The 20,912-nt window shown below is 59.7% G+C and overlaps 1 protein-coding gene across 6 annotated transcripts; it reads left to right on the top strand.

Annotated features, from left to right (window-relative positions):
* The first annotated feature begins 1,012 nt into the window (after window positions 1-1,012).
* UBTF (upstream binding transcription factor) lies at window positions 1,013-16,988 on the top strand. 6 transcript variants are annotated; one of them, XM_035027268.1, is made up of 21 exons: window positions 1,013-1,373; window positions 4,316-4,453; window positions 5,897-6,072; window positions 6,606-6,689; window positions 6,787-6,942; window positions 9,376-9,440; window positions 9,726-9,846; window positions 10,204-10,314; window positions 10,653-10,786; window positions 10,941-11,082; window positions 11,397-11,438; window positions 11,564-11,677; window positions 11,769-11,924; window positions 12,309-12,464; window positions 12,566-12,676; window positions 13,051-13,139; window positions 13,240-13,429; window positions 14,160-14,207; window positions 14,315-14,386; window positions 14,481-14,624; window positions 14,717-14,842. In XM_035027268.1, exons 2-21 carry the CDS (start codon window positions 4,396-4,398, stop codon window positions 14,840-14,842), a joined length of 2,295 nt encoding a protein of 764 aa, XP_034883159.1. In that variant the 5' UTR covers window positions 1,013-1,373; window positions 4,316-4,395. The 6 variants fall into 6 exon arrangements, with proteins under 6 accessions (XP_034883159.1, XP_034883157.1, XP_034883156.1 ...); XM_035027266.1 differs by lacking the exon at window positions 1,013-1,373 and adding an exon at window positions 1,645-1,832; XM_035027265.1 differs by lacking the exon at window positions 1,013-1,373 and adding an exon at window positions 2,935-3,184.
* The last annotated feature ends 3,924 nt before the right edge of the window (window positions 16,989-20,912 follow it).

Below are 20,912 nucleotides of genomic sequence, written 5' to 3'. Positions count from 1 at the left end.
GGCGCTCTCCAGTCTTCTGGCTGCCTGCGTTCCTGACAACCCTTCCTCCGAGGAGGGGAGGCAGAGACGCACGACCGCAGCCGTCGGCAGTGGGAGGGTGGATGGTGGTCCCCGCCCGGGCCTTTCGACCCGCGGTCCGAAGGGCGGTGGGTGGGGTGCGGGAGGCCTACGCGAAGGCTGCCCCGCGGCGGCTCGGGCGGCCAGGCCCGGGTGCCAGGCTCCCCTCGCGGCTCCCCGCCGCCGCCGCCGCCGGGGGGAGAAGCGGGGGGGGGGGAGCAGCGCCCGCGGCCTGCTTTCCCAGGGCTGGCCGAGCCTTTTTGACAAGCTGATTGCATGGCGGGGATTGGCTGGTCCGGGCGTGACGCCGGTAACAACAAAGGTGGAGTTGGAAGAAATTAGATTAAAGGAGAAGGGGGGGGGAAATTAAAGGGGGAGCTGGCTGGGGACAGGAGGCAGCGGCCGAGGGGGGCCATGCGCGAAGCGCGGTCTCCCGGCTCCCACTTCGCCCCGGAAGCCCCTTCGCGCAGACCCACCGGGATTAGGCTCTCCACCCCAGCCCCGGCCCAACTACCGAAACAGGGGGGGGGGGGGAATGGCTGCTGCTTCTTGAGAAATCCCCCTAACTCCCACCCTGACGCCCCTTGCTACGGCCCAGGGGGAGAACTTTTTGCTCGCACACCTCGGATCCTAAACCCCGCGGAGGTGAGGGGCTTTGAGAACAACGAGAGGCTCGCTCTAAAACCCGGAAGGCCCGCGCGGGGAGCCGAGATCCGGCGAGGCGGGGTGCTCCCCCGGTTTTCAATGTGTTGCAAATCTAAGAGCTTCTTTCTTGCCCTTTTTTTTTTTGTAACACCCCCCTCCTTTATCCCCCACCCCCTCGCTTTGGCTTCAGGGTTGCAAAAGCAAAGAGCAATAAAAAAAAAAAAAAAAAAACCGCGCACACACTCAGACACACACCAGTGGCGACAGGGGAGAGTTGGAAAGACGCAGGAGAGAAGCAGGAGGCAGGAGGCAGCGGGGAGGGAGCAATGGGAGCGGGAAGCAGGCAGGTTCCCTCGCAAATCCCCCTCCGGCCCCACGTCGTTTCGCCGGCCCCGGCAGGGGAGCAAGGAGCCGGGCTAGCAGATGGAGGAGTGGAGCTCGCTCTAGGCAGCGGGCTTGGCCGGAGAATGGAGGAGCCGCCAAGCGACCGGCTGATTGGAAGAGAAACGCAGAGCGATGGAGGCGGGGGTAGGAGGACGATTTCTCTGCGGGGACTGGCGGCGGCGTCTACGCCCGGGTCGGGCGCTGCAGAGCTTGGCTAGCTTTCAACCCGCGCTCGCCGGCTCCAGCCCCGCGCGCCCCCACCCCCAGCCCTCCCGGCGGCTCCGCAGGTGAGTGCGAGCTGGGGGCAAAAAACCCCAAAAGTCTCAACACGCCCGCCCTGCCCCCCCACCAAAAAAAAAGAAAGAAAAGCATTTTTTCTTTTTCTTTTTTTAATTTTCGTGCAGCCCCCATCGCGGTGGGAGGGAAGGGGGTGAGGCTGAGTGGCCCGGAGGAGGCGGAGGGGCCAGGCGAGGCCGGGGTGGCCCGGGAGGCGGCGGCGCCGAGGCGGCTCTGACGGGCGAGCGCTCGGAGCGGCGCTGCGCTGCGCCGAGGCGGGCGGGCGGGCGGAGCGGGGCGGGCGGAGCGCGGCGCGTGGGGCTCGCCATTAGCCGTCGCTCCGCTTCGCCATCTCGGGCTTTGTCTGGCGACTCGCTGCCCCGGCGTCGGCTGCGGCGGAGCTGCGGTTCCGCTCTTCCGCCCGCCGCACCCCTCGGTGCCCCTGGCCCGCGCTCCCATTCACACGCTCGGTAAGTGAGCCCGGGCTCCGCGGATTTCGGGGGAGAGGGGTTGCTGCGAGTGGCGGCGGCGCCGATCTCCATGCGCCCGGGCAGGCCTGGGGAGCCATGCCGGGCTGGATTGAACCGGCTCCCAGCGCGGGTCCTCCGCCGAAGCCCGTCGCTCCCTCGCGGTTTCGGGGTGTAAGGAGCAAAGGGGATTTTTTTTTTTTTTTTTTTAATTTGCAGGGAGGGCATTTTGTACGGGTAATTTTTTTTTTTTTTTTTTTTTTTAAGTTTCGTGTGTGTTCCGTTCGGCAGCAAGGGGACCGCGAGGTAGGCGCCGAAGCCTGGCGCCGCGATGGGCGTGCGTGCGCCCCAAGCCGGTGGCCACGCTCCGGGGAAGAGGGTGGGCGCGGAGCGCCCGCTCCAGGAGGCGGGAGAGGGGAGCGAAGTGAGGACTGCCGTGAAGCCCGAATCTCAGCTGGGAGGACTTGGGGGAGAGCTCCGAAGCAGAGCTGCGGGCACCCCTCAGCCTCCCCGACCGCCGGGGGGCCCTCCGGGCACCCTCTCTGCGGCCGCGCCTCGCGCCCTCCCTCCCGCGCCGGCCAAGCTTGCTAGTTCCCCCGCGGGTCTGGCGAGGTCGCTCTCGGCGCCCGCCCGCCCGCCTCGGCTCCGAGTCCCGCCGCCATCCGGGCGGCTGCGTGTCTCCCTGCCCCGGCCCCCCCCCCTCCCCGGCGGCGGCGGCGGCAGCAGCAGCAGCAGCAACAGCCGCCGCCGCCGCCACCACCACCAGCACTACCACCACCACCCCCCTCCCCTCCTTCCTTCCCTCCGCCTCGGCCGCCCGGGTCCCCCCAGCTCCCGCCCCTCCTCCCAGCTGCCCCCCGCGGAGCCCGCCCGGGCAGGCTGTGGGAGGGAGCGGAGCCGGCGAGGCGGGCGGGCTGGCGCTCGCTCCCCGGGGGTCGGTGTGCGCTCTACGGGGAAGGACGCGCTCGCTGCCCCGCTTCTCCCGCCCCCCCTCCCGCTCCTCCTCCTCCCTTCTCCCTCCTCCTCCCCGCTCCGGCGGCGGAGGCTGCGGCGGCGGCGGGGGGTGTGCGAGCTGAGGCCGGGGCCGGCGGGCGGGCGGCGGGCGGGCTGCCTGCAGGCGGAGGGCGCTGTGCTTTGTGCTTTTCGCCGCGAGGAGCAGCAGGCAGCAGCAGCCACAGCCGCCGCCGCCACAGCAGCAGCCGCCGCCCCAGCGCCGCCGCCGCGCCCGGAGGAGGAGCCGCTGCCGCCGCGGGAGGGAGCTGCGGCTGTGCCCGGCCGAGCGGGGGAGGGCGCCGCCGCTCAGAGCCGGGGAGGGAGCCGCCGGAGCGGGAAGCCCGGAGGCCGCGCTGCGCCGGGTAACCGAGGCGGCTGAGGACGCGCTCCGGGGTCGGGGCCAGGCGGCGGGGAGCGAACCGCGGGTGCCGTAGACGCCGGGGGGGAACCCGGGGCGCCCTCCAGGCAGGGGACTGGACGAAGGAGGATCAGGGCACTGGAGAGGACGCCGAGAGCCGGGGGAGGGGAGGGCAGGAAGCGAGGCCCGAGCCGAGCCCCGGCCGCGGGCACAGGAGCCCGCGCTTCTCCGAGCCGGCAGGCGCAGTTCTCGCCGGCCGCCGGAGGGGGCGGCGGGGCCGGTGAGCGCTGCGCCCCCGCCTCGCGGCCGCCGTCCTCCCGCCCTCTCCTTGGCTCGGCTCCCCGGAGGCCGGGGCGGGGGCGCCGGCGGGGCTGGGCCGCAAGCTCGGGGGAGGAGGCGGCGGTTCCCGCCGTGGTCGCGCCTCTGCGCTGGGCTCCTCCGTGCGCGTCGGGGTGGCTGGGCGGTGGCGGCGCCTCTGACCGGGGTGGGTGGCTCGGGGGCGGGGGGGCAGGCTAGGCCGCTTCTCTCCGGCTGCTCGCCCGCCCAGGCGGGCGGGGACGGCGTCGGGAGCCCGAGGGGGGGGGCGGCGGGAATCCGGATCCGGTCCCCGGGGGCGGTGCGGCCGCTGCGCTCCCGGGCTGGCGGCGGCTGCGCTGCGTCCGGGTCCCCGCCGGGTTGCGGAGGCGGGGGGAACCGGCCGGGGGGAGGCGGGAGGAGGAGACTGCAGCGCGTGCCCGCTTCCGCGGCCGCGCGCGCCCTTTACCCGCCCTTCCTCCTCCCCCGCCCTCCAGCCTGGGGCCTCCCCGGGGCGGGCGCACAGAGGAGGAGGAGATTTTTTTTTTTTTTTTTTTGGCCGGGGTGGGGGAAGGAGGGCGGAGGGCGGGCGCTAGCTGCACGCGGGAGCTGGGAGCAGTCTCTCGCGTGGGCAGGGGAGGGCGCACGCGGTGGAGCCGGGCTGCGGGGCGGGGGGGGGGTGGCGCACTCCCACACCCACCGACCCATTAGGTCTCCTGGGGTCTTGGCAGGGTCTCCGCGAGAGGTGGACTTGTGCCCCCCTCCCCTTTGGGGGGGGGGAGGAATAGAAAGTCCCTCAGCTCGCATCCCGCCTGAGTGGGGACTGGTGTTTCTCGTTAAGGGTGAGGTGGGTTTCACCGCGGGTTGCCCGGCCAGCACGACCGAGGAGGTGGCTGGAGGAGGCGGCTGGACGGCTGAAGAATGAACGGAGAAGCCGACTGCCCCACAGACCTGGAAATGGCCGCCCCCAAAGGCCAAGGTAGGAGCTCTTTAACTTATGTGCTCTTTTCCCACATGGCTGGCTGCAGGGCCCACTCCCCTTCCAAAGGGGTCGTCTGCATTCTCTGAATTGAGATGAGGGGGGACATCTTCAGTTTTATGAGTCGAGTTTGGCCAAACCCAAGTTATTTGGCCTTGAGGCTGTGAACCGTATTTTTCACGCTCCATTCTTGGGTTAGAGCGGGAGAAGGAGGTCTGTGCCAGCCTTCTTTCTGGGGTTCCCAGGCAGGCCAGAGTGTGTCCTGTCCTCACCCAGTGTCCTGGAATGGGAGGAAGGATGAGGAATGCGGGGGAAGGGGGACAAGAAAGGGATTGGGGAGGCTTTTCAGGTGTTTTATTGTTATTCAGAGGACAAGGTTCTTGGTCAGGCAGGTGGAGAGAGAGGGTATTTTGGTGGTTTGAGACTCCAAGCCAGAAGAAGGTCCATAACCAGACCCTACCCCATCCAGTGGGGATCCTGTGTGTATGAGGGCAGGGGGTAGGATGAAGCTGAGCATCTGGCCATGACTGGGGGACACTGGGAGGAGAGAGGATTATTGGCCCATGTGACCCACCGTGTGGAAGCCCTGACCCAGGTTAGCAGATGCAGATGCAAATGAAGAGCCCTTTTGACTCCTAGCCCTGGATGTCTGTTCTCCCAGCTTACCTTCCAGGGTCGCTACCCTCCAGAGAGGCCTACTGGAGCTGTATTTCAGTGGCCGGAAATAGCTGGTTCAGACCCCTTTTTTGGCCTCCATGGGGAGTGGGACCCAGAAGACAACTCAGAATTCTGGGGGTTCTCCCTGGAGCCAGGGCCCTGACAGCCTTTGCCCACCTGTCTGTCTTGCCTCCCAGCTGTCCTGTATGGTTTTTCCATTTCCATTCCATTTTTCTTACTTGCCCCAAATTACTCAAATCTCTGACGTTAGTTTACGGTTGTGCAGGAGAGAACCGTCTGCATGGGTTCTTACTTCCCACACTTCATCCTCAGTCCTTGCACATCTATGGGATCCACCTAGAGCTTAAACTAGGCAACACATTTAGATGTGTTGTGCCTCCCTGCTTCTCTCCCCTCTCCCAGTAAGTTCGCTGCTGGCCCACCAGGCCCCAAATCACCGCAGCCTCATTTCTTTCTCTTCCCCACAATAAATAGTAGCCTGAGGCAGTCTGGCATGTTAGAAATGATCATGGTTTTGAAGTAAGCCAGACCTGACTTCAAGTCTGGCTTTCTAGGTATGATGCTGTCTGGACTGGAATTCCTGTTCTAATCCATATGGTCACAGTTTTCCCTTATGACTAGATCATGTCTTGTCTTTGCCTTCAGATCGGAGGTAACCAGGGATTTGGGATGCTCTGGGAAAGAAGGATTGAGCACTTAAGGACTGGGGAACAGATGAGGGGAAAGCATGAGCTGGGCATGATTGCTTTTCTTACCCCTCCCCAGACCGCTGGTCTCAGGAAGACATGCTGACTTTGCTGGAATGTATGAAGAACAACCTTCCATCCAACGACAGCTCCAAGTTCAAAACCACCGAGTCACATATGGACTGGGAAAAAGTAGCATTTAAAGACTTTTCTGGAGACATGTGCAAGCTCAAATGGGTGGAGATTTCTAATGAGGTAACTGAATCCCCCCCCTTTCCTGACACATCTTCACGAACCCCTGCCTCAACCTTCCTGGTGGGTGAGAGGAAACAGAAGTCTGTAAACAGGAAGGAAAGAGACCAGGCGAGGTGCTCACGTGGTCGCCCTTGTGCATTTGGGAGGTGGCACGGTTGACAGCGCCGGCCTAGAGTTCTCAGTTCTGCCACTTTCTAGCTGTGTGGCCTTGAATACTTACCGTCTTGGAGCTTCTGTCGCCTGAGCTGTTCTGGGGATTGAATGAGGTGCTGGCATGGACAACACGTCGAGGTCAGGTGGTCACCTTGTTGCTGTCCTTTGGTGTGTGTGGACTGCCTGGTCCTCTGCCGGAGGCATGGGCCAGCACCTCGGTGTCAGGGGCTGAGTGGTGGCTGTTGGCCTCTGCCCTTCCCCCTTTGATAAATTCAGTCTAGTGGAAAATAGAGGAGACCCGTTGGAAAAGGGGGATATGCTCTGGGGTGGTGTTTCCCTTTCCGAACTTCCCCTTGCACTCACCTCCTTTCTTCCTCCAGGTGAGGAAGTTCCGAACATTGACAGAATTGATCCTTGATGCTCAGGAACACGTTAAAAATCCTTACAAAGGCAAAAAACTCAAGGTGAGTTTCCAGGAGGAGGAGCATGACATGTAGGAGAGGAATGGGCCAAAGAACAGATACTGTCTGACTTTCACCGTGTCCTTGACCCTCCTTCCAGAAACACCCGGACTTCCCAAAGAAGCCCCTGACCCCTTATTTCCGCTTTTTCATGGAGAAGCGGGCCAAGTACGCGAAGCTCCACCCTGAGATGAGCAACCTGGACCTGACCAAGATTCTGTCCAAGAAATACAAGGAGCTGCCGGAGAAGAAGAAGGTGGGGGGAGGGGGGTGAAATGGGGAGGAGGGAAAAGGCAGGGAGCAGCTGTGCAGTGTAGGTCAACTGTGGGGGGAGGCTTAGAGGGACTTGGCATGGGGGGGGCGGTCAGCAGAGCAGAGTGTAGGGCCTCGGGTAGCCACACTTGATCTCCTCCTCCCGGTCCCACACACAGTCAGGTGCAGGGACTGTCGAAGGCGTAACGTGGACTGCGGCAGGTGCTCAGTCCAGCCTTTGACCCCACAGACAGTCCACAGTTTCTCTCACACAGCTCGGCGTCTGTGCTCACATGCTCTGTCAGGCTGGCCCAGCGGTTCATCCTCTGACGTTTCCCACTGTGGTCTCATCTGATGCACGCAGTATTCCCATACAGGGAACCCCTGGAGAAGGGATTATTCTTATTGTGTGGGCACAGAACTGAGGCTCAGGAAGGACTCGTGTCCTGGGTCCCCCCACTAGTGACAGCGGAGCAGGACCCGGGTGTGCTTCTCGCTGCCACATCCACACGTGAAATGGGCTTCCTTCCTCCACGCACACGTTCGCCCGAGGATGCCCCGTGTCCCTTGTGGCCTCCTGCAGTCCCAGGCCGTCAGAGATCATTGACCTTGGGCAGAGGTTACCCCAGTCTCCCAGGCAGGGTTGGACCCAGTCCTGCACGGTGAGGTCAAATGGACCCTCCCTGAGGTTTGCAGCCGGGCCCTGAGCGAGATGGGGGTGGGGTGGGGAGATGGACAGCAAGGGTGCCGGGCTGCGAGGCGGAGCCACGGAGAGGGGTCAGTGAGGGGCAGCGGGAGAGAGAAGCGGGCACACTGGGGGAAGAAGAGACCAAGCCGCACATAGCCAGCTCTCAGGAGGCGGCACTGGCCGCCGCCCCACGCGTAGTCCTCCGTCTTCCCGGTCCGTGCACTCTGGCTACAGGCTCACATGCCCCCTTGGTTCTGCACCCGAAAAGGAGCCAGCTTGGCGGGGTGAAGCCAGCTGTCTCCACTGCCACCCAGGCCCAGCCGGGGTAGGAAGTGGCGGAGTTTTCCTTGGCCCCTCTGACGGGGAGGTCGCAGAGCAGACCGTACACACGACACCCAGACACTCAGGGTGTGGGAGGCAGAGGCCAAGGGTCCCAGGACCAGGGAGGGCTAAGACACTACGCAGTAGAGCGGACAGGGTGCTGGCCTGGGCAACCCAAGACTTGGGCCCGTTCTCGTGACTACCCCTGAATTGCTGTGTGTGTGACCTGTGGTAAGTTCCTTCGTTTCTCTGGACCTGGTCTTTATCTGAGGTGCGGAGGGTAAGCCCGACCCTGTGCGTGACTTCTTGTTCTGTGTAAGGAGGACTGAGACTGGGGCAGAGTGGACTGGGCTCTGTTCCCCGTTTTCTGCAGGAACCACAGGGGAAAGTGAGGCTGTCTCTTCCTGTGCCTGGTGCCTCTTCTGGGAGAGGCAGGGGTTGAGCTCAGTTGCTGTGAGCCCCTGGACCCTTCCAAGGCTGACTCTTGTGACTCAGGGGGAAAGAGAAAAGAGAGCTGGACGTTGAGTGGTAGCCAGTAGAAGAGGAGAGGAAAGGGACCGGTGGGAAAGGAAGGGTGAGGAATGGAGAGGCAGAAACAAAACAGGGAAGTAGTCAGGTGATGGCGGGAGGGAGCCAGCCCTACAGAAGGAGGTGGAGGAGAACGAAGAGAAGCCAAGGCAGAGGAGAGCCAGTGGGGTGGGGGAGGGAGGGCTGGAGGAGCCTGCCAGCTAGGAGCCGGGAAGAAGGTGACAGGAAGGGGTTCAGAATGGGGAAGGCATGTGAAGGATAGCCAGGGGACCGGAGGTACTACCACTCAGTGGATCGGGAAGAAAATCCAAATTCAGGAGACCAGTCTGTTAGAGTGTCATTTACATTGCAAGAATTCACTCTGGGTGCCTTCAACACCGTCTCCCCTCAGGCCTTGAAAGCAGGACTCAGCCTGCCCCCTGGCCCTGTGGGCCACCTTGGAGGCAGCAGACCAATGCCGGCTGCCACAGACCTGGGAGGAGGGAATGATAGGGGCAAGGCCTGCACCACCTCCTGACTCATCACGGGGAGTTCTGCGGTGTTGGGGAAACTGGGGGAGGTAGGGTTGGTAGGGTCAGGGGGAGTCCCAGCGCTGTCACTGCTCACTGGGACTGGGTGAGGCCGGGTCCCACTTCTGGGACTCTCCCTCTCAACAGGAGGGACTAGGATGTAGAATGTGTTCTGGGAGACCCCAGTAGCTCCCACTGTTTGGTTCTAAGCCAACAGTCTGGGCTACGGTTGAGTCTCCCCAGCCCACTGGAAGGCAGGCCACCATCCCCTGCCAGCTCGCGCCACCCTCGGTTTGTCCACATCACCGCTGGGAGGCAAAATAGCAAGGATTCAGTGGCTTTTATAGCTCAGGCTTTGGGTCGTGGATGACCCCATCCCCTCCTCCCCCAGATGAAATATATTCAGGACTTCCAGAGAGAGAAACAGGAGTTCGAGCGAAACCTGGCCCGGTTCAGGTAAGGCAGTGGAGCCCAGAGGAGGGCCACAGGGCACTGGGTGTGGCAGGATAGGGTAACCCCGACCAGAGCCTCAGGCTTGCCATCTGTGAGGCATGGAAGACGGATGGGTCACGTGTAGACCCTAGTGGGTCATGCTCAAGGGCAGGGACAGGCAGGTAGCCACTGTCCCACTCGGCCCCAGTTGATAGGCCACCGAGCCTCGGTGGGTGGGGCAGCTAGCCGGGGTCTCCCTGGCAGGGCCCCCCAGCACCCGCTGACTGTCGCTCCCCACGCCCTGGCTAGGGAGGATCACCCTGACCTAATCCAGAATGCCAAGAAGTCGGACATCCCCGAGAAGCCCAAAACCCCCCAGCAGCTGTGGTACACCCACGAGAAGAAGGTGTACCTCAAAGTGCGGCCCGACGTGAGTGTCCGGCCGGGGGGGACGGGGAGGGGGTGTGGTGGTGGCCAGGGGGGAGCCGCGCCAGGTCGGCCGGGCACGGTGCAGGGGAGCAGGAGAGGAGGCCCCTCCCCAGGGCTGGGCTGCATGGACAGGGCCTGGGCCAGCTGGCGTGTGAGTGCGTGCGTGCGTGCGTGCGTGAGCCTGTCCCCTTGCACCTAGGCGGGACCCCCGCCTCTCCACTTTTCCCCTCCTGGCCTGTGGGGGACACTCATGTGACCTCCTGTGGCCTGAGGGGGCGGGGGCCTCTGTGCCCCCCTCCCCCCGCCCCTCTCCCTGCCCCTGGCTGCCTGTGTGTGTCTGACGGCTTTTGGTTTGCAGGCCACTACGAAGGAGGTGAAGGACTCCCTGGGGAAGCAGTGGTCTCAGCTCTCGGACAAAAAGAGGCTGAAATGGATTCATAAGGCCCTGGAGCAGCGGAAGGAGTACGAGGTTAGGCTTCCGCTGCGCTCCTCCCCATCCGGCTCTTCAAGAGCCTCTGCCCTCTGACTCTGGCCTCCGCACTCTGCGGGAGGCAGTCACTCCCTGTCCCTCCACTGAGGGAGGGGCCTTCTGGGCCCCTCACCTCTGCCCCTACCTTCCCTGCCCCCCCCATGAGATCTCAGGCTAGGGCAGGGCAGGGCGCCATGTCTCGTGTGACGTAGCAGACACACGGCCACCCCCCAGCTTTTGCTCCCTGCCTCCCCTCCCCAGCGGCTCTCCCCCCCCCCACCCTGGCCCCGGCTAACCCCACACCCCGTTGCCCTCCATTCCCCCACCTCACTCTGCAGGAGATTATGCGTGACTATATCCAGAAGCACCCTGAGCTGAACATCAGTGAGGAGGGCATCACCAAGTCCACCCTCACCAAGGCCGAACGCCAGCTCAAGGACAAGTTTGATGGGCGACCCACCAAGCCACCTCCGTGAGCGCTGCCCTGGGGTGGGGGTGGGGGGTGAGTGGGCCAGTGAGCACCTAGGGAGCTCGGCCAGGCTCTGAAGCCGAGGAAGCCAGCTGCCCTGGTCCCTCGGGGAGGCCGCTCAGGGAGGACACGTCTCCTTCCCTGCCGGTTCTGACAGGAACAGCTACTCGCTCTACTGCGCCGAGCTGATGGCCAACATGAAGGACGTGCCCAGCACCGAGCGCATGGTCCTGTGCAGTCAGCAGTGGAAGCTGCTCTCCCAGAAGGAGAAGGATGCCTACCACAAGAAGTGTGACCAGGTGAGCGGTGCTAAGGAGGACTTCCGGAGACACATAGGCCTGGCCTTGGGAGTTGAAGCAGGAGATCTGACCCCGGCTAGGGTCAGTCGGTTACTGGGCAAACGGATTTCGGGCCCCTGCTCCAAACTCGGTGGTGTCCTGGGTCTAGCACCTGGGCTGCTCAAAGTGGATGGATGGCCTCAGGCCTTGTGTCTGCGGCCCGTAGAGGGAGTCGAGGCCCTGTCCAGGCTGTGCACATCTTGTAGACGGTGCTTGTGCCTTGAGAACCAGCGGGTCCGCCCCCAGACTGACCCTGACTCCCCCTCTTTTTCCAGAAAAAGAAAGACTATGAGGTGGAACTGCTCCGTTTCCTAGAGGTGAGTGTTCCTGTAGGTGGGGCATCGGGCAGACGCGGGCCTTGGGATTAAGGCCCTTTGGACCCCCTGGGAGCAAGCTGGCCACCAGGCGCGCAGCCCCATGCCACCTCTTGTCTCCGGACCAGAGCCTGCCTGAGGAGGAACAGCAGCGGGTCCTCGGGGAGGAGAAGATGTTAAGCATCAACAAGAAGCAAGCCACCAGTCCAGCCTCCAAGAAGCCCTCGCAGGAAGGGAGCAAGGTGCGCAGCGGGCACAACCGACGGGGGGGGGGGGGGAGTGGGGCTCCCCGCCAACAGCCCCAGGACCCAGACCTTCTTTGTCCACCTACAGGGCGGCTCCGAGAAGCCCAAGCGGCCAGTGTCAGCCATGTTCATCTTCTCTGAAGAGAAGCGGCGGCAGCTGCAGGAGGAGCGGCCCGAGCTCTCGGAGAGCGAGCTGACCCGGCTTCTGGCCCGCATGTGGAATGACTTGTCGGAAAAGAAGAAGGTCAGGCTCCCTCGGCCCACAGGGGCTGTCAGGGCCGGTCCTGGCCGCTCCTCCCCCAGGGGCTAGCTGCACTTCCTCAGCCTTGGCCTGTGTGAGCCACACGTCTGCCTGGGCTCAGATGCTGAGCCTGGGAGCTCCGCAAGCCGGAAGGCGGGAAGCTGTCAGCCAAGGGCCCGGGCTCCCCAGGGAGCAGAGCCGGTTGGTGCACTGAGCCCCAGGCTGGAGACATCTGCCCCCGCCCACGCCTCCCAGCCTCTGAGCCTCTGAGCCTCTGAGCCGCCCCGCCCTGGCCAAGGGGGTGGGGGGAGCCTTGCAGTGCTGGACGGGGAGCGCGCGCCCCCTGGGGGCGGCCGGAAGGCTGACGCCCCTGCCATCCCTCCGCAGGCCAAGTACAAGGCCCGGGAGGCGGCGCTGAAGGCCCAGTCCGAGAGGAAGCCGGGCGGGGACCGTGAGGAACGGGGCAAGCTGCCGGAGTCACCCAAGAGAGCTGAGGAGATCTGGCAGCAGAGCGTCATCGGGGACTACCTGGCCCGCTTCAAGGTGGCAGGGGGCCCAAAGGGGTTGTTCCGCAGCCTGCCCACGCGGGCCGCCTCCAGCCCCAGGTGACCCCTCCCATAGCTGACACCCCTGTTTGTCTCCAGAATGACCGGGTGAAGGCCTTGAAAGCCATGGAGATGACCTGGAACAACATGGAGAAGAAGGAGAAACTGATGTGGATTAAGAAGGCAGCCGAAGACCAAAAGCGATACGAGGTAGGAAGAAGGGCTCTGCTGGCCTGCTCGGTGGGCTCGGGGGAGCTGGCCGCCTCCCTGCGCTTCAGTGGCCGGAGCACCCTTTCCTCGGTGGGTGGGCCGTGGAGCCAGGAGCCCCAGCCTTGGTTGTGTGACCCTGAGCAAACGTCCCACCTTCCCGCTCAGAACCTCAGTCACATGTCCGCAGATGGGGGCGGTGGTACGTGTCCTGTGAGTGGAGTTGTGATAGCACTTGGGAGCAGCGGCGCCTGACCCAGGTGTGAGCTCCCCGGCTCTGCCTTGGTTTCTAAGGCACTGATGGCCTGGGGCGGGAGGCAGAAGTACTTCCGGGTGGGGGAGTGCAGCGAGCGTGACCCTCCCGGGTGTCCCCGCAGAGAGAGCTGAGTGAGATGCGGGCGCCTCCCGCTGCTGCAAACTCATCCAAGAAGATGAAGTTCCAAGGAGAACCGAAGAAGCCTCCCATGTGAGTCAGGGCCGGAGCCCACCCTGGCCGCGGGGAGGGTCACAGCCAGAGGGTTGCTGGGTCGGCGTCTTAACCCTCCCTGCGCCGCCCCACCTCGTAGGAACGGTTACCAGAAGTTCTCCCAGGAACTGCTGTCCAACGGGGAGCTGAACCACCTGCCGCTGAAAGAGCGCATGGTGGAGATCGGTAGTCGCTGGCAGCGTATCTCCCAGAGCCAGAAGGAGCACTACAAAAAACTGGCGGAGGAACAGCAGAAGCAGTACAAAGTACACCTGGACCTCTGGGTCAAGGTGAGAGGGCTGGGGACCCTTGGAAGAAGGAGGCATCGTCAGGCTGGTCTGCATTCATGATTTCATTCAGCGTCCGAGCAGGCTTATAGGGTAATGATTGCTGTCAAAGAAACCAAGGTTCAGAGAGGTTAAGTAATCTACCGAAGGTCACGCAGCTAGTAAGTAGAATAATCCAGGTCAGACTGCCTTTTCCAACTCCAGCTGGGACCGGCTCCCCTTCTGCACCCTGGGTGAGCAGTCAGATCTGTAACGTGGGGAGGGTCACCTATGTGTTCCCCAGCTATCCAGGCAGGTTAACCAGGGGCCCTGGGAGATAGCAGGGTGTAAGTGTCTAGAGATTTGGGGAGCCCCAGACCCCCTCATCTGTGGCTCCAGGCTTGCAGGGTGGGAGTGTTGATACCAGGGTGTGGTGATGGTTGTGGGGGCTTCTCTGAGCTGAGGAAGGACTAACTTTGGAGCCTCTGCTTGGGCAGAACAACAGGAGGGACACGAAAACCAGTAGTCCTAGGGCGGGGTAGCCCAGAAAAGGGTTCGGAGCATCTCGAGAAGTAGTATTGGAGCTGTGTTCTCGGATCCTGGGGGGGCTGTCTACAGAGACCCAAGGTATGGGGAGAGTAGCAGGGGCAGAATGGGGTCGTGGTATGTGAGGGCTTAGCCCGCTGCCTGGCGCTTGGGTCACCTGCAGATTGGGTGGCGTTCCAACCTTTACCTCCCCCTCTATGTCCCACAGAGTCTGTCTCCCCAGGACCGGGCAGCATATAAAGAGTACATCTCCAATGTGAGTCTGGGAGCAGGGCGGCGCCGGGGAAAGGGAGGGTTTGGGGGGGGCCAATGTCTGGAACTCACGGCCGCTCCCTTTGTCTGTGTCCCCATCCTTTCCCCCAGAAACGTAAGAGCATGACCAAGCTGCGAGGCCCAAACCCCAAGTCCAGCCGGACTGCCTTGCAGTCCAAGTCGGTAAGGAGCTCCTCCCAGACGGGGTAGGGTGGGGGGATCCTCCGTGCCTGGAGGGGTGTGGCCGAGACCACTGATGTGCCTCCGCCCCTCCCAGGAGTCTGAGGAGGATGATGAAGAGGACGAGGAGGATGAGGACGAGGATGAAGAGGAGGAGGACGAGGAGAACGGGGACTCCTCTGAGGATGGCGGGGACTCCTCCGAGTCGAGCAGTGAGGATGAGAGCGAGGATGGAGATGAGGTCAGGTGGCGGGGCGGGGCGGCGGGGGGGAAGGTGGGGGGGGCTTGCCAGGACTGCCACCTGGTGACCGCGTTCCTTGCCCCCCCCCCCAGAACGAGGAGGATGACGAGGACGAGGACGACGACGAGGAGGATGATGAGGATGAGGACAACGAGTCTGAGGGCAGCAGCTCTAGCTCCTCTTCCTCGGGGGACTCCTCGGACTCTGATTCCAACTGAGGCTCAGTCCCACCCAGGGCTCCCCTCCCCAGCTGACCACCTTTGTTTCTCCCCCATGTTCTGTCCCCTGCCCCCTGGCCTCCCCCACTTTCTTTTCTTTTTCTTTTTTTTTTTTTAATCCGGCGGGGGAGGGGCTGGAGGAGCCCAGGCCAGGACTCTGCAGCCTCAGAGACACCAGCCCTGGGGGGCCCTCCAGGGAGCGCAACCATCAGACTGAGCCACCACTGGACCGGCCCGGCCCAGCCCTCTTCTGCACTTGCGGTTCCGTCATGGACAATGGACCTGGGAGTGGGGTGGGGGGTTCCCAGAGTTCGGTGAGGCCCTCCATGCCCGCCGCCCGACCCGTGGGAGGGTGGAAGCTTGGGGAAGACCCCTCCCTTCCCAGAGGGGCTTGCCGACTGGACCCCTACATTGGAACTGGAGGCAGGGAACGTGGGGGGAGGAGGGCAGGAGCCTCAGAGAAAACGGGCGCTGCCCTGTAGCCCTCTCCCCTGCCCTCTGCAGGAAGGAGCTGCCTGGACCCACTCGCGGGGGGAGGGGGCAGAAGTGTTTTTTATATATGTGTATATATTTTTTTTTTTAAGCTCTGAGCTGTCAACGAGACGTTTCCTACCGATCTCGGCTGCCGTCTCTGTTGTCATTTCTGGGAGAGGGAGGGTTTAGGGGGTAGGTTTGGGACTTTTTTAAAACGGTCTTGATGCGAATGGAAAAGTGTGTGCGTGTGTGTGTCCGCCTGTACATAGCATGGATGCACCTGTGGATGTGTGCATAGGCGTGTGTGTGTGTGCGTGCGCGCGTGTGTAAGAGAAGGGGGAGCCCACCTCAGTCTGTGAATCTAGTGAATGGGTTGGTGAGGGCCAGGGAGACCTTGATCCTGGTGGGAACAGGCTGGGGCAGCCCCTTTCTCCACATTCTCTGCTTTGCCTAATCTCTGATTCAGTTGGGGGGGGCGGGTACTGAAACCACTCTAACTTTCCTGTAGCCGCTTCCCTCGAGGGCCACGTGACTCTGAGCCCGCTGGTCTCCAGCGGGGCATGGGGAGGGGGCCAGACTGGGTGAACCTAAGAGCATTTATTCAGTGGGAAAGGCCTTCCCCGTTCACCTGAGAGGTTGCCTGGCCACCTTAGGCTCAGAAACTGGGCTTCGAGAAATATATTGGAAGCTCTTAACATACACCCCCCCTCCTGCCCTTCCCGAAAACCTCCAGAACCCCCCACCCCCATTCCCTTTGATTTCTCAGGTCTGCTCCCTTCCCCACCCCTCCAAACCCCCAGCTGGGGAAGGGGTCTGCAAAGGCTGCTTTTGCAGCTGTCCCTCTAACCCTTCCTGGCCATCTCGAAATTTCTGGTACCCTAATTCCTTGGACCCTTAATAAGCCAAGCCACCTTATCTCTGTGGATTGAAATTTTTACTTTCTGATTACATTTTGGCGCTTTTTCCCCCCCTTACAATCATGTCAATGACCTATTTAGTTGGGGCTTTGTGCTTTTCCGCCTTCTCCCTCTGAATGAAAGCCAAGGGGTGGAGGAAGAGTGGGAGTCCACCCAGGGGGTGGGATGGGAAAGGTGGGTCCCACTCCCAAAGGAAAGCAGACAATCTGCTTTGCCTTGGACGTGGTGCTGGGGGTGGGGGAATTAGGGGAGGATACTCCCCACTCCCACTCCCCTTCCTTTGTCCTGACCCTGATATAGGGGTTCATAGGTTCTATTTCTTCCCAAGAGCCCCTGCAAAGAACCCCATTTTCCTGTTTGAATGCCCCTATACTGTTGTGTTTTAGTGGAATGTGTTTTCATTTAAAAACAACTTTGAATGGGGCACTTTTTTTTTTCCCTGTTTTAAAAATCGAAAATTCTTACAGTACGAACAGGGCTGTGGGGATGGGGGTGTTGGTGCTGTAAGAGGTCACTCTGAGTGCATTTTGGCACTGGGATGGGATGGTTGGAGTGGGAGGACCCCCCCCCCCACTCTCTCCCCTTTTTTTCTAATATTTAAGGAGTGTTTTTGTAGGTTTCAGCAACAACCACAACTTGAATTTGTATCATGGGAGGTGGGAGGGAATGTCTTAGAGGTGTCTGCCTAAGCTTAAGGCCAACTGTAGAAGTTTTGTTTTCCCTCTTTTTGTACAATAAAGTGAAAAACAAAGGTTTGACTTGCTGTCTGCTCACTGGAATCAATGAAGGGCGGGGTGCGGGGGAGATGCACCAAGTTCAGCGGGGAAAGACTCTCGAAGCCAGCTTGTTTGCCCCTTCTCTCTAGAACCATCTTTCTCTTCCTAAAGATTCCATAGGCAGCCTACCTTCACATTTTTCTGTGCTATTATTGCACTTCCGTTTCAGTTCACCTTGGGTTGTCAGACCACTAAAGACAGAATTTGGGGAACGGATACATTATTTTCTCCCAGAGTGCACTGCCTTGGGAAATTGGGAGCAACGAACTATTAGGGTCGGGTTCACCCTGGTCATGTAAGGATTTATCACTGGGAGTTGGGGTGACCCTCCTGTCTTGAGCGGTCAGCCTCACCCAGGGTTAGAGATGACTTTCCTAACTCCACCCAGGGCTCTTATGGGAAGTGGGCTGGGCCAAGATGACTTGCCCTCTGAGGTTAAGGAAGATAGACAGCCTTCCCTGCATAGGCCTTGGCCAGGTTCCTGGAACCACCAAGGGCTGGAGACCTAGTCCCCATCCAGGAGCTCTCCCTTGGCCCCACACCCTGGTGTTCTTGGCCAAATTGCTGGAAACCTCACTGCCCTTCATGGTCTCCCATTTCCTTACCTCTCACTCACCACTCTCCTGAGGGTGACTCTAAATTCACCAGCATGTTCATCATTCCATCCAGTGGACACTTGTCCATCTCTTGACTTCTTGGTCTATTCTGCTAGCATTGGCTCCTCATTCTATCCTAGGTGTTCATGTCACCTTATGAACCTCCAATTATCACCCATAGGTAACTAATCCAAAAGGTGGTATCTACAGAGACCGCTCTTCCAAACTGCAAACCTGTGTAGATTTCTGTGTATCCTCTGGGATATGTTGCAGGCACCTCATCCCTCAAGGCCCAAAATGATCACCAACCTCTAGTTATTCAAACTAGAAACTAGGGTATCAGCCTTGACTTCTCTCTCCCTCTTAAACCTCCATATGTATTTGCTCACCTAGACCTGTCCATTCCACTTCCTGTATCTCTCCCAAATCTGTGCACCCTTCCCCATTGCTGTCATCCCCATCCTATTCAAGGCCACCATCATTGCTCAACTTCCGCAAAGACTTCCTAAAACTGGTCTTCCTGCTTACACTCTTGCCCCCTACAGTCCATTCTGCACACAGCAACCAAAGTTATTTTTAAAAAAGAAATCTGGGGGCATCCTGCTGGCTCAGTTGGAAGAGTGTGCGACTCTGGATCTCTGGGTCATGAGTTTGAGCCCCACATTGGGTGTAGAGCTTACTTAAATGAATAAAAAAAAATTTTTTTTTTAAGATTTTATTTATTTGACAGAGAGAGACACAGCGAGAGAGGGAACACAAGCAGGGGGAGTGGGAGAGGGAGAAGCAGGCTTCCCGTGGAGCAGGGAGCCCGATGCGGGGCTCGATCCTGGGACCCCGGGATCATGACCTGAGCCAGAGGCAGACGCTTAATGACTGAGCCACCCGGGCGCCCCTCAGATTTTTCACTTTATTTCTTTAAAATTTTTTATTCATGGGGCGCTCAGGTCATGATCCCGGGGTCCTGGGATCGAGCCCCACATCGGGCTCCCTGCTCCGCGGGAAGCCTGCTTCTCCCTCTCCCACTCTCCCTGCTTGAGTTCCCTCTCTCGCTGTGTCTCTCTCTGTCAAATAAATAAATAAAAATCTTAAAAAAAAAAAAGAAATCTGGTTACTTCTGTACTAACAACTTACATGACTCCACAAGGCCTGGCCCCTGCTTCCCATCTCCCACCTTCTCTCACCCTGCTCTTCCTAATCACTCACAACGATCCAGCCAAATGATCTCTTTTGTTCTTCAAACATGCCTACCACAGGGCCTTTGTACTTTCTGCCCCAAATGCTAATCTCTCAATTCTACACACAGCTGGTTTTCTCATCCTGCAGGCTTCAGCTCAAATGTCACCTCATAGACAGGCGTTCCCTAACAACCCTTTCTAGTGAGGCCTCCTCCTACATCTTTGTTTCTATATTTGTTTACTTGTTTATTGTCTATCTCCCCAAGTAGAAGACACCTTATCTGCTTGTCTACTACAGTAACCCCAGCACCTAAAATTGCCTGGTATACATTTGACACTCAAGAAACATTTGTTGAATGAGTGACTAAGTATGGCTGACAAGCTCCTGGGGGATCCGTTGCCCCTGCTGGCCTCTGTACCAACTCAGCTATACTAGCCGTCCAGGTCTCAAAACATGCCACTCTCTCTCCCAGGGCCACATTCTGCCTGTGCACATCACCATACCCTCTGCCTCGAATGTTCCTCTTCACCTCACTGTCTAGTTAATTCAGAGCTCCCCTTAAAAGATCACTTCTTCCGGGTGGGGGGGATCTTCTCTGACCCCTTGACAAAAAAATCATGCCATTTGTTTCTTCAGCAGCCCGGATGCCTTCACACTCAGTCTTGTTTCATCCACATCAGGCTTTGCTGGGGTGTAAATTCCACTAGGACAAAGTCTGTATGTCTCTCTGGCTCGCTGCTTACACCCCAGGGCCTCGCCCAGAGCCCAGACCAGCGCAGTCCTTAGTGTTTATTGACTGACTGATGCTAACTGTGGAGACCGGGCACGTTCCCAAAGAGGTCACCACCACTGAGCAGCCCAGGCCAAGGGCTGGATGAATAGAAATGATCCACTTGTAAAGGAGTTTGGTGTGAGGATGGCCACGGGTGGGAAAGTGAGGAAGCATTTAGGTAAACAGAGAGGAGACAGGAAGTCTTCCTGGGCATGTGTAAATTCCTCAGGGCAGATATACTGGGCATATTTAGAGACTGAGAAACAGATCATCATCGTCGGAGTTGAGAATTCCTGATTCACATTTTGGAGGTTCCTGAAGGCCTGGCCTCACTTCAGTGATCTTCAGAGAGTCTCCACCAGCTGGTCCCACAGTACCTACAACATATACCAAACTGAACTTGTCCTTCTCCTTATATCCTCATATCTCCTCCTCAGAATTCCCCATCTTGGTTAAAGGTGTTTTCGGGGCTTGTCCTTTACCTCATACACCTCAATCGATAACAAAAATCTACCTACTCGGGGCACCTGGGTGCCTCAGTTGATTAAACGTCTGCCTTCGGCTCAGGTCATGATCCCAGGGTCCTGGGATCGAGCCCTGCATCAGGCTCCCTGCTCAGCCAGGAGCCTGCTTCTCCCTCTCCCTCTGCTGCAACCCCTGTTCGTGTTCCCTCTCTCCCCCCGAATAAATGAGTGAATGAATAAATAAATACAATCTACAGACTCAGCATGCCAGAATAATCTACTTAAAATTCAAGTCTGATCAAATGGTTCCCCTTGAGGACTCCTCATGGCCTATAGGCACACCTTTAGTCCTGTATGGTCTGACCTGCTCACCTCCTGCTGCTTCCCCACCCATTCCTATGCTCCAGCCAGGCCCCAAACTGAACCATACTCCTGAAGCTTGCTCTTTGGGATGTCTAGTGCCTTCCTGGCCTGCCTTGACCTAGTTCATCTCCCACTATAAGAAGCCGTTACTGACCAACTCTCTTACATAATTTTAACTGTCCTCCTGGCGACCCCATCCCCTGTGCATCTCTCTCTTGTTTTTTTTTTTTTTTGTTGTTGTTGTTGTTTGTTTTTTTAAGATTTTATTTATTTATTTGAAAGAGAGAGAGCCGGAGAGGGGTAGGGGCAGAGGGAGAGGGAGAAGCAGACTCTCCACTGAGCAGGGGCCCTACAGGGCTCAATCCCAGGACCCCAGGATGGTGACCTGAGCTGAAGTCAGACGCTTACCTGACTGAGCCACCCAGGTACCCTCTCTCTTGTTTTTATCAGTGTTTGGCAATTATTTTCCTACAGTTCTGTCTACCCGACAAATTGTAAACTTCTTGAGGAAGCACAATTGTCTTATTTCATC

This window comes from Mirounga leonina, unplaced genomic scaffold, assembly GCF_011800145.1.
Source record: "Mirounga leonina isolate KUSES-001 unplaced genomic scaffold, KU_Mleo_1.0 Mir_200, whole genome shotgun sequence".
Classification (NCBI taxonomy): domain Eukaryota; kingdom Metazoa; phylum Chordata; class Mammalia; order Carnivora; family Phocidae; genus Mirounga; species Mirounga leonina.
This window is presented reverse-complemented; position numbering and strand designations above follow the sequence as displayed.

Excerpts from the sequence above, each read along its gene's own strand:
- UBTF (XM_035027269.1), top strand. The coding sequence starts at position 4,396 with ATGAACGGAGAAGCCGACTGCCCCACAGACCTGGAAATGGCCGCCCCC. Across the intron at positions 10,787-10,940 it reads CGACCCACCAAGCCACCTCC|GAACAGCTACTCGCTCTACT; the intron begins GTGAGCGCTGCC and ends CGGTTCTGACAG. Across the intron at positions 14,208-14,314 it reads ATAAAGAGTACATCTCCAAT|AAACGTAAGAGCATGACCAA; the intron begins GTGAGTCTGGGA and ends CCTTTCCCCCAG.